The 12,507-nt window shown below is 40.0% G+C and overlaps 1 protein-coding gene across 2 annotated transcripts; it reads left to right on the top strand.

Annotated features, from left to right (window-relative positions):
• Positions 1-1,631: 1,631 nt before the first annotated feature.
• TAC1 (tachykinin precursor 1) lies at positions 1,632-10,267 on the top strand. Of its 2 annotated transcripts, XM_090287209.1 has the most exons (7): positions 1,632-1,732; positions 2,164-2,286; positions 3,358-3,454; positions 3,964-4,008; positions 4,482-4,505; positions 6,245-6,298; positions 9,517-10,267. In XM_090287209.1, the coding sequence occupies exons 2-7, from the start codon at positions 2,173-2,175 to the stop codon at positions 9,564-9,566; spliced, it is 384 nt and encodes a 127-aa protein (XP_090143335.1). In that variant the 5' UTR covers positions 1,632-1,732; positions 2,164-2,172; the 3' UTR covers positions 9,567-10,267. The 2 variants fall into 2 exon arrangements, with proteins under 2 accessions (XP_090143335.1, XP_090143336.1); XM_090287210.1 differs by lacking the exon at positions 3,964-4,008 and having other exon boundaries at positions 1,635-1,732.
• Positions 10,268-12,507: the final 2,240 nt, after the last annotated feature.

The following is a 12,507-nucleotide window of genomic DNA, read 5'->3' as shown; positions in this document are numbered from 1 at the left end:
CATGAACTTCATTAAAATTCTGATTTCAACTAGTAAACTGTATGGGGTAGGAGTTTATGAAAGAACTGGAATTTTTGAACAATTGGATATTTAATGTCGTAAAGAATTAGTTTATGTTGTTTTAGGAGAAATAATGTTATGGCTCTTTTTATTTTTTTAAAGAAATCCTTGTTTATACAGACATGCTGAAATATTTACTTAAAATGATGTCTATTAAAATAATATGAGTGGAGGGGGAAATATGAAGTTTGTAGGTAAAATTTGCAAACTTTCAAGTGAATGATTCTCTCTCCTTTTGTATGTTTATAATTTTCCATAGAAAAAGTTATAAAAACAAAAATCAGAATGCCTCTCATTGTAAAGCTAGGCATACAAAATGAGATAGATACATGGGACTTCCAAAATTTAGGGTTATTTTTTAAAAAGCAAGTATTAGAGGAAAAATATACAGGCTTATATAAGTTGCAAAAAGCATTTCTTTTATGTGTTATACTATAAACATCAGAATTAACTGAAAAATGAAATAATAAGTAAAGAGGAGAAAACAACTCCAACCAAGAAATGTCGTTTAGTTCATTTAAAGATGAAAGAAATGTGTCTGCAAAGCAAACTATGGGCTCATGGAAATCTGTGACTTCTGTACAGATATTATTAGGCTAATAGTTTCATATTGTTAATGACTGCCCAATTAGCATCTTTACTACATTTACTTTCATATACAGAAAAAAAAATCTATGAATGATCTGTAGAGTCCTTTAGTGATACCCCATAAGAATCTTGTACCAATTTGCCGGTTTCTTAGTCTTACCAAGAAAGGATAGGAGAGAAGCACAAGCAAGTCCTCTTCCAACCCCTGCTCCTGGATGTATCAAGAAAGAGGACTTAAATATCTTGGAACAAAAGGTATCCTAGAATGGCACTGACATATTCTACCTGCAACGTTACATTTAAATTCTCCTTTCTCAAAAATGTAAAATAAACCTGTGTCCTTCGTCTGAAGTAATATGAGACTAAAAATCCTTTTGTGATGCTGAAGAACGGCAGGTATTCTAGCTGGTGTGGGAGTAGGAAGCTCTGCTCACAGAAGGACGTATCTCAGAAACACTTAAAACACTGCAGACGGAAATAGAAAGAAAACAATGCCCATTCCAAGTGCTCCTTTCTTAGTACGATTTCCGACGACAGTATCTTAATACCTGAAGTTATTTGACCATCTTTAAAAGTGCAACTTATCCTAACGTCGCAAGAGACGGAAAAGTTGCCGAAGTCCGAGGAATGAGTCACTTTGCTCAGTTTTGATGAGTAATCTCAGGTGTCATGGAACCCCGATCTCATTGGAAGAAGGCCAGGGGAGGGGGTGGCAGATCTGTGGACGGAAGAAGACTGGCCACAGGGGATTGGATGGCGAGATCTCAATTTTCCTAAAATTGCGTCATTTCGAACTCAATTGGGTCCGGATATTATGGGCACCGACGGGATACCGTCTCGGAAACTCTCAATCAGACGCAAGTGAAAGGAGGGGAGGCGGCTAATTAAATATTGAGCAGAAAGTCGTGTGGGGAGCGTGTCACGTGGGTCTCCAGGCTCGTGAAGCCTGGGATAAATACGGCAGGGCACTAAAGAAGGCAGAAAGCTCGCTGCGACCTTCTCCACCGCCCGGGAGAAGAAGTGTGCGGAGCGCCGTGCGTGCGCTCACACCAGCCAGAGGAACACTGCGGGCCTGTCCGCAGCAGTAAGTGTCTGCTCCCTGACAGGCAGGCTTTCCGCGCGGTGCATAGCGCCCAGGTGGCGACCGGCAGCGCTGGATGGGCCCGCTGGGGCGAGGGACAGTGGAGGGACAGCAGGGAGATGAGTAATCCTATTGCCAAAGTCCCTCTTTGTCTTCCACCTGCAGAGCCTCCAGGCATGAAGCTGTGGATTGGTGGTGGGTTGGGGGCTGGTGGCGCAAGTACCCAGGAAAAGGGGGATTAGAGAAGCTTTGGGGCATGATTCTCTTTCGTAAAGGGTACCGGTGGGACTTTAGACCCTTAGGTTTTTTATCTTGGTTCGATCGGTCCTTACTTCCGCTGTGGGACCGACAACATTCTGCCCCAGCTCTAGGATAGCCACTCCCAAAGGTATGTAATTTTTCCCTCCTCGATCTATTTTCCCCTCTCTTCCCAGAAATCCAGCATGAAAATCCTCGTGGCCTTGGCAGTCTTTTTGCTCATCTCCACTCAACTGTTGGCACAAGAAATCGAAACCGACGATGATCTGAATTATTGGTCCGACAATGACCCGATCAGGGTGAGTGCAGGTCCTAAACTGGCCCTCGCCGTTCTTACCGAGCTCGGGAGCTGTCACTTTCCCCCGCGGTAGCACCCTAGTTAGCCTGCCGGGCAACCGCGACCAGTGGCTGTGGAGACGTGCGGGGAGGTGGGGGGATGTAAAGGGATGCCACCCCCTAGGTCCCGCGCGAGATTTTGTGTCCACCATCTAAGTTTCCTCCCGAAAGCGGCATGGTCGGGTCTCGGGAACTCATTGGCGCAATAATGCCCTCCTTGACGAGCCCGGGGTCCTCACAAGGCTGGAAACTTAACTAGGTTTCATCCCCTGGTAAGGGGGGTTTCGGGTACTCCAGTCCAGCTTGGAGGACCCGGCGTTTGGAAATGCTGGGCAGGGACAGAGGGGGGCACGCCGGACGTAGGCAGGTGCGGGGACAAGGGCGAGCTGCTGCGGGCTTAGAGGGACGAAGGTGGGTGCAAAGCTAACTTCCTACGGTGACATTTATTTTACGGACCTGAGAACGCAGCCGAAAGTTTTCCTTTGTATGACTCGCAGGCTATTGGTGCAAGGGAGCGCGCCTCGCGGAAACAGTTAAAAGTCGCGCCATACAGGTCGCTACCAGTGTTGTCACCCTTCCCCAACCTCGATACACACCTGTGTGCATTGAGGGTGGTGAAGCGTCTCCAAAGCCCGTGTCCGAGTCCAGACAAAGTCAGGTGGCTAACAGGCAGATGAGTGAGGGTCCCCAGGCTAGGAGCAAAGAGTGGAAAGCGCACAGGGCTGGGAGACTTTGCGCCTCCTGCTAACTCGCAGGGGCTTGGGGGAGGCGGCGGGGCGCTGGACACGAGTTCCGGGCGAGGGGTGGAGGCCGGGAGCGCCCTGCCACGGACCCCACTCAGCCTCGCGTTAGGGGAGCCCGGCCTCCTCCAGCCTCCCTGCGGAGCCGGTTTCCAAGCCCTGGCCCAGCACGGGTCCCACCGTGGGTACCTGAGTTTTGACCAGGGCAGGAGCTTACCCGCGGGAATGACTCGGGTGTCTGGGAGCCTCGCGCAGATCCCTACACCCTATTTCATCCTCACGTCTGTGCCGCAGGAGGAGCTGCCCGAGCCCTTTGACCGTCTTCTGCTGAGAGTCGCCCGGAGACCCCAGCCTCGTAAATTCATCGGATTGATGGGCAAACGGGATGCTGGTGAGATGGGCAGCCATCCCTCCTTTCTCTCTGTCTCTCCTGGCAACCCAACCCCCGGTCTGTTCGCTTGTTCCCAGAGCACCCAAATTTTCTCTCGCTCATTGAGTAGATTTCCAGCCTAAAACGCGTGGTAACCACCTCCGGCCCCACCCACCACCCCTTTGCTGCGCGCTGCTCTAGCCCACACCTCACTAACACAGGCACGTGCCCGCGGAGCTAGGGAGGCATCCGTTTGGCGTGCCTCAGTGTTAGACCCAAAACCCCGAAGAACAGGAACCAACCTTGGCTCCCTTGGCTAAAGATCCAAACTGACAAAGCAGGAGAAGGCACAGGGCTTCCAGAGGTAGCACTCAGGGTGTTGTAAGTGCATGTGGGGGCTGATTGTAAACCATTGGGGTTAGAATAGACTTTGCTGCCCCTTGTCTCCTAGGAGAAATATTCAGTTTCTTTAAATTCGTCGTACTATCCGTGGGGCCTGTGAATAGTTAATGCTAATTGTTTCTTGTCAGATTCCTCACTGGAAAAACAAGTGGCCCTGTTAAAGGCTCTCTATGGTAAACATTTTAATAAATATTTTACTATTGTGAAGGCTCATGTAGGGAAGTGAAAAAAATTTTTAGTGGGCTGAAATACAGATTCATGATGATGCCTGTTTAGTAAAAAGATGGACTTGTATCTGTTTTTCCTGAGCATCAAATGGGTGGCCCTCCTAGAATATGTTCTTCTTATAGGACCACAGAGGTGGCATAGCCTAACAGTTATTAACGGGCCTGAAGAGTCTCCCAGTCCTGGATTTGAATCTCTAACCCATAGCAAGCACTTTAAAATATTTTTTGTTAACATATTTTGTTTTTATTATCAATAATTTTATTAGCATTTATGGTTTGCTATATTCCTCAGGAAAATTTATGAATGGGAAATGTTACATATTTTTTAAATCAATTTATCTTTTACTTTTCCTTAAAAGATACAATGTAGTATCTTTAAAACAAATTTATTCTGTTTGCTCATTTTATCTTTTCTCTAGGTTATGGCAAGATCCCTCATAAAAGTAAGTATCTTGCCATTTATCAAATACAAATGTTGAGTTCCAATTTATATAACACTTGCTCTATTTTCTGTTATAACTTAGGGCTTAATATGTTTAATTAAAACAATATAAGAATGGTGAAGATTCATATTATATTTACATCTAGAACATGATTGTTTAAAGCTTTGTGACTTAGACATATCATATTTTCCAAAATGAGACATTATGTTAAAAATCTTTTAATTACCAGCTAAACTGCTGCTGAATTCCTGACCCACAGAAACTGTAATATAATAAATATCTGTTGCTGTTTAAGCCGCTAAAAGAAAAAACTATTAACTCCTATAAATTGTTAAGAATTTCAATCCTAGGGATAAAAATCCATAACCCATTGTCCCCTGACACCCCACACTGCAAAACAAACAAAAAACACACACAAATATTTATAGGTATCGTAACTCATTTTGAGCATGTTGGATGCCATAATGACATCACTTATTAGGGTAATTCAGCAGCCAGGAGGCTCCAGTGAATGTCTGAATGGATAATCCTTACTAAAGGTAAAGATGGACATACATTTTTTTATTCTATAACTGAATGGGAAAACTTAGTCTTTCAAAGCACAGTGAAGAATGTCTTAGGACAGTGAAGATGGCAAAGTTGTGACACTTGACAGTCATTAGATCCCAGTTTCCCAATTAATGGAACCAGAGTTGACAGACAGCCCCACGGGTCCATCTTAATTTTACTGTGGCTCACTCACCCTGACTTGGATTTTGGTTCACTGGGTGGCAGAGTAGGCCACAGTGAGAAAGCAGCCCTATTTTCAACTAATCCAGTGTAAACCAAGAGATATCCTCCCACTAGACTTAAGGCAATTTTTTCCAGAGGCCTCATCTTTGAAACTAAATAAATCTTTTTTTTTTTTTAAGAAATGTATTTTCTTTTTAAAAAAATATTTTATTTATTTTTAGAGAGAGATATAAAAATATCGATGTGTGATTGCCCCTCACACACCCCCAACTGGTGACTCACACACCCCCAACTGGTGACCTAACCTGCAACCCAGGCATGTGCCCTGACTGGGAATCAAAATGGCGACCCTTTGATTCACAAGCTGGTGCTCAATCTACTGAGTCATACCAACCAGGGCTAAATAAATCATTTAGATTTACTTTCTAAGGAGTTGACTTTCAAGGGAATTCTATATAGCAAAATTCCATGTAATGAAAATAAATGCACTCCATTAATATAAAAACTGACACACTTTCCAAAAGGAGTATTATTTAAAATCCAATAAAATAGAAAGAGTGACCTTTTAGAAGTTTATAATTGTCAGGTGTAGGGATCTGACTTAAGGTTCGGTTTCTGAGATATAAAGCATATTCAGTAACAAAAGGAAATGAGCCTGGATAGTTCTCCGTCACACAAACGTGAAATTACTTCCTAAAAATCAAAGCTAGCTTCAATAGCAGCAATATTTAAAACTTTATATATATAAACAGATGAAATATAGTATGAATAAAGGGAACTTGCTAATATTTAGATATAGAATTGAGAGAATTGCTTTCATTGTATTGTTTTAGTATCATTTATAAGACTTACTAGGAATCTGTTTCTTATGATTCACCAAAACTTGGAATAGATATATATTTATTTTATGTGCATCTATTTGGAAGCTTGCTTTTTTTTAATGCTAGCTATAAGTTTATTTCCTTAATGATATACATATTAAAATACCCATAAATGTATTTTTCCAGGGCATAAAACAGATTCCTTTGTTGGACTAATGGGCAAAAGAGCTTTAAATTCTGGTATGTATAAAATCATGACTGATAATAGTATCCTAAATCTACTTGTATTATTTTCTTTCTAAGGCATAGTTTCAAAACATTATAAAAGAATAATGAATTTAAAATAAGAATTAATGGTGTAAACAATCTAATTGCAATAAATAAACCCAAGAATGGATTTATAGCCAATTAAACTGATATCACCACAATATCTCTCTAAACTGCCAGCCTTACCAGTGTCAGCCCCATTCAATCATTACCTAACCTGAATCTTCAGGCTAATCTAATACTCTTTCCCTCATATCTATTAAATAAGCCACATTTAAACTTACTGAACTAAGGGTGTGGAGGATGCAGGAAAGAAGACTGAATTTCACTTGTTACCAAGATAATTTGAAAGTCTTACAAGACATTACATCTGGCAATTTATCAACACAAAAATAAAGAAATAAACAAAACAAAATGAATTCACTTATACAAATTACTTGCTCTTCATAAAGTTATAGAAGCTCAAACTGTAAAACATCCAAAACATCCTGATGGATGTTTGAGAATAATATAGTCCATTCCAGTGCCTTCAAAAAGGAAAATAATCAAATCACCCTAGAGACATATATAATCAGTGTTGGCTACAAAACCCTTTGAGAGAAGGGATGCCACAATTTTCCTCATAGCCTCTTTTCATTCTGAACAACTCTCACTTGATATGAAGGCCAGATGTTTCCTTTCTTCTCCTTTGTTTCTATTTTCTATGTAAATGCTACATATTTGTATTTGAAAACTCATTCATCATAGTATTTTCAAGGTTAAATAACCCTTAGAGACTGATTTATTGTTAAGCACATTCGGGCCTTACTTACAGTCCCTAGTTTAGGTTCCTTGGGAAACCTATTCAAATTATCTTCATTTTATGTTGAGTAAAACTGGAATTAAAGTTTTAATCATGTAATTAACTAGAAAGTAATTTGCTTCTGTCTTATCCACCTAGAATATTTCAAATTTCTAGAAAATATGTAAGAAAGATGTGCTGGTTTAATTCTCAGTTATCTGGAAAATCATGCAAAAATGATATCTGCATTTGTTCATCAGTAATTTTGGAGCTGCTCAAGTTTAAATTTTAAAGACATTACCAGTCTACCTAATAAACAACTTAAAATTGTTTTATTGATATGTATTATCCCCTGGCTTTTGGAAGTGGAATATAAATTTAAAACACACCGGCTTTATTCATATCAGAAGTGTTCGCTAGCCCTTATTTAGCTGTTGTTTTCTTGATGATCACAGCAGTCTTCAACTCTCCATTTCCAGAATTGTTATGTGTCAGGACATGCTTAACTTTACAAATAATATAGATACTGTACAATTCAGAACAGATTAAATGCTGTTAAATATACTTAAAGTACTAATGTATTATAAATAATAAATAGAATAGGATCAGAATTAATTCATGACTAAATCTTTGTTCCTTCATTTTAGTTAAAAAATATAAAAGGAAAAATGGGCAAAAATGTAATTTATACTCAATCAGAGATCTTTTCACATACTCAGCTGAGGCAAAATTATTATAATCTTTTACAGCCATCTGATCCTTATCCTGTTGTGGTCACAAACCCTTTTGACGACCCAGAAAAACCTAGAAACCCGCTTCCCACAGAAACCCTCCTCACCTCATTCATACACACAAAAGTTTACGTAGGGTTTCAGAGGGTTCAAGGGCCCTGTAAGAAACTGCTTCCAGGTAAGAGGACATTATGTTCCAGTTAAATCTCTGATCTGCCTTTGTTTAGGTCACATTAGCATTCACCTCACTTCTCTGAGGAGCAGGATCATGTTACCTAAACTGAACTTGTGTTAGTTATCGTCATAGGAGCAAACCAGGGCGAGCAATGAATCGTTTGCTTCCTTCAGAACTGCCCAGTTTGGCGGGTTTGGGCCTCAGACTCTTCTAACCCAGAAATGTATTCGTGATTGACAAAACAACCAGCTTATTGTCGATCTCACTTACGGATGGCTGTATGCTGGAGATCCTCTGCTCCATGTTGAAGGCAAGGGATGACACTGTAAACTTGACCTACCTTCTCTCTCCACAAATCCTTCCCACCCGGCAAAGTGTTTGCAGTAGCACCTGTAGTTTCTACACATCTTCCACAGTTCCATCTGCTGTTTCTATTTAAATTTATTATTTTATACAGGGCACACTGAATTTTTAAAAGCATAGTTCACTATGATGTAAAAATAACTATATAAAATGTTAGTTAAAATGATGAAAAGTATACTTTACTTTGATCACATTGGTCTGATCTTACCCTTTTGTGGTTACAGATCCCTTTAGAATTATATATAATATATAATATAACATAATGAAACATAATGAAACATAACATAATATAATATAATATAATATAATATTTTGGCGTTTTTTTAGTCCAGGTAGCCAGTGTACTTAAATTACTTGCTAGGTGTGTTTTAAGTACTTTTAAACGCAGTGATGAAACTTTCACAGGACATTAGGGTGCTAGGAGGTAAGCTAAACTGTGTTGTATTTAGATGGCACAGTTGTCCTTTCTACAGACGATGAGGCTGTTTTTAGTCTCGAGGGCATTAGTAGGCATCCAGAAGACAGGAAGAGACTCTCACACTGTAAGTTACCCCTATAACAGGAATCAGCAAACATCCTCTATAAAGAGCCACGTAGTAAACATTTTAGGCTTGTGAGCCATGCAATCTGTGTGACAACTGCTCAGAGCTGCCATTTCAATGCTAAAGTAGCCATAGACAATATGTAAAAAACGTGCCAGTAAAATGTTATTTACAGGAAAAGGTAGTGGGCTAGATTTGTTGACTCTGTTCTAGAATAAAAGTTCCACATTTTGTTTCCATCCTATTATATTCCTGGTTAACTTAGGCACTGTCCTTTCTATAAATCACCAGGGGTGTCTGCCACTGCTTGAGAACACTGCTGAGAATCAACATTGCACTATCTTGTGGAAATATGCTTTTGGGGTACTCAGTATAGGAGGAATGAGTAAAGTTACCAAGAATTCTGCTGGTAGGTCACTTCCAACCAAGATAGAGACTGAGACAAGATCGGAAGATGTGTAAATAACACTCTTGGAAATATTTCAACCGAGGGGAAAAGTCATTATGAGTTTTGAAAAAGTCATTATGTATGCCTTAACGTTGTTTTATTCCCTCAGTGAATCCTCTTAAAGAACCCTTTCCTTTCTCTTTGTTCTCAGCGGCTTATGAAAGGAGTGCAATGCAGGATTATGAAAGAAGACGTAAATAAACTACTTATGTGTTATTTACTGAGCTTCATTTGTGTCAATGGCCAATAAAAGATTTTAAAAAATGAGAAATGCACTATGAGAAATAATTATTTATTTAATAATAATCATTGTTTTGAGTTGAAAACTCAGAAAGTGTTTATTTTTCCTATTGTGCCAATATGTGTTGTAAAAGTGTGTTATAATTCTAATATGATGACTTCCTTAGAAATAGAAATCAACAAAGCATAGTGTTCAATGGAATTGTAAAAACTTGTCAATAATATAGTTCCTGAAGAAAGAAATCATTTTTGTTTCTTGGAAGTATTCACATCAGCTCCTGCTGAAGGAAAGGAAGCTCACAGACAGGCTTCTGCTTCTCCATTAGTTTTTATGGTGAAAATGTACTGAGATTTGGTATCAAACTATATTTGTATCCCTGCAGCATGTTTAATGCTTTGTGACTATATAGAGATGTTTTAAAAAGTTTTTAGCCCTGGCTGATGTGGCTCAGTGGATTGAACACCGGCCTGCAAACCAAAGGGTCACCAGTTCAATTCCCAGTCAAGGCACATGCCTGGGTTGCAAGCCCGGTCCCCAGTTGGGGTCTGTGAGAGGCAACCACACATTGATGTTTCTCACCCTCTCTTTCTCTCTCCCTTCCCCCTCCTAAAAATGAATAAATAAAAATCTTTAAATAAATAAATAAAAAGTTTTAATGTGATTCTAAGATCTTCATTTCATTGTATAATGTGTTGTGATAGTTGGCATTTTAAATAAAAGAACAAATATCTTGAGAATTGGGTCTTATTCTTTCATTAACATTAGGTCAAAACAACAACTTTCTTTTAGTAGATAAAATATGTTCAAAGCTGTTTTGACTGACAAATAATGAAACATAAAGCTACCAAATACATTTCTCTTTCTTAAAGAAAATGACTAAAATATAATCTCAGTTTCTTTCTCGCACCTGCACACTTTTTTTTTTAATTAGTGCATTTTTTATTTCAGAAGAACATGTTAGGATGATCAATAAAAAACATTCAATCATAAACAATTATACATTAGAATAAAATTTTGTGGAATAAGGAGAATAGATATATAAATTCAGAAAAGAGAGGAAAGATGTAAAACATTCAAATGCTAAAGAAGAGCTTGTTTATGTATTAAAAAATAGATAATCATGAATATCAAGTCATATGATATTTAAATTCCACTGGATAAATTTAAAAGAGTAATGTAAGAGATTTATTTTTAAATGTGAATATTTATTTATTTTTATTTATTTATTTATTTTTTTATTTTTTTATTTTTTTTAAATGTGTTTTATTGATTACAGTGTTACATTTGTTCCAATTTCCCTTCCCTCTGCTCCCCTCCACCCGGTGGCCCCCCTCCCTCCCCTTGTCCCCCCCTTTTAGTCCATGTCCATTGGTTGTGCATATAGTTCTTCTCAACCTCTCTCTGTCTATTCCATTCCCTCCTACGATGTTTCTTAATTCCTATACCGTCTCCCTCCTCTCACCCTTCCCCTTCCCTGCTGACCTCCCCCCAATATGCTCTCCATACCTATAGTTCTTTTTCCACTCTCATTGCCTAGTTTGCCTTTGTTTCAATTCCCTAGCTTCTGTTGTTGTTTCTTGTGATACAGTTTTCATTTTAGTGTTCATAGCTTTGATCCTCCTTTTTCTAAACCAGTCCTTTTAACATCTCATATAACAGTGGTTTGGATCTAATGAACTCTTTCAGTTTTATTTTGTCCTGGAAACATTTTCTCTGCCCTTCTATTCTGAATGACAGCTTCGCTGGATAAAGAATTCGTGGTTGTAGGTTTTGGATTTTCATTACTTTGAATATTTCTTGCCAGTCCCTTCTTGCCTGCAGGGTCTCCCTTGAGAAGTCAGCTGATAGTCTAATTGGGACCCCTTTGTACATGATTCTTTTCTTCTCTCTTGCTGCTTTTAAGATTCTCTCTTTATCTTTAACTTTTGACATTTTGATTATAACGTGTCTTGGAGTGGTTCTCCCTGGGTCCAGTTGTTTTGGAACTCTCTGTGCTTCCTGGACCTGTAAGTCTATTTCCTTCCCCAAGTTTGGGAAGTTCTGCTTTATTATATTTTCACTTAATTTTTCAATTTCTAGTTCTTCTTCTTCGCCCTCTGGCAATCCGATCATCCGTATGTTCAATCTCATAGCTGTCCTAGAGGTTTCTGATCCTCTCATCATTTTCCTTGTTTCCCGTTTCCTCTCTCTGCACTGGTTGACTTTGTTCCTTCTCTATGTTCTGGTTTGTTGATATGAACTCTGGATTTTATTTCCTCACCATCTGTCTCGTATGTGGTTTTGTTCCTTTCAGTATGAGTGTTTTTCAATTCTTTCTCATCTTTTTCCAGATCTTTTGTTAATTCTGTAAGCCACCTGATAACAATGGCCCTGAACTGAGCCTCTGACAGGTTTCTTATCTGTTCATCTGTCAGGTTCTTCATCTGTTGCCTGGTGAGCTGCGCCACCGGGATAGTTGTCTGCCTCATTTTGACAGATGCGTTTTGTTTTCTTGGGCCGGCTGTAGGGGGCAGTGCCTGTGTACTCGTCACAACCCAGCGACCGGCGGTGATCCGCGACCTTTTTTGCCACACTGTGGCACTTTATCGTCACTGCCCAGCGACCAGTGGCGATCTGCAACCTATTTCGCAACGCTGTGGCGCTTTGTGTGGGGGCAGGGGTCCAAGATGTATTCCTGCAGTTATTCCGCTAGGAGACCAGGATCCGTCCTCCCGCCCTCTGGGCCTCACTGTTCGAGGTGATGCGGTGGTTGCTTTTCCCAGCGTTGGGGTTGCAAGCTGCCAGGGTTAGATTGCAGCTGAGATTGCTCTCCCTGCCGCTGTCCCTGGTGCGACCGCAAACAGCACCACCCACTTTCGCTCTTCTTACCTGCCCAAAGGGCGCCGCTGGTTTATAACTTCA

The sequence above is a fragment of the Furipterus horrens genome, unplaced genomic scaffold, assembly GCF_987537825.1.
Source record: "Furipterus horrens unplaced genomic scaffold, mFurHor1.1.pri manual_scaffold_9, whole genome shotgun sequence".
Classification (NCBI taxonomy): domain Eukaryota; kingdom Metazoa; phylum Chordata; class Mammalia; order Chiroptera; family Furipteridae; genus Furipterus; species Furipterus horrens.
This window is presented reverse-complemented; position numbering and strand designations above follow the sequence as displayed.

What these genes read in the sequence shown, in the direction of transcription:
- TAC1 (XM_090287209.1), top strand. Translation starts at nt 2,173, where the DNA reads ATGAAAATCCTCGTGGCCTTGGCAGTCTTTTTGCTCATCTCCACTCAA. An exon ending in CCGACAATGACCCGATCAGG is followed by an intron (nt 2,287 to 3,357) that starts GTGAGTGCAGGT and finishes TCTGTGCCGCAG; the next exon opens with GAGGAGCTGCCCGAGCCCTT. An exon ending in CAAAAGAGCTTTAAATTCTG is followed by an intron (nt 6,299 to 9,516) that starts GTATGTATAAAA and finishes CTTTGTTCTCAG; the next exon opens with CGGCTTATGAAAGGAGTGCA.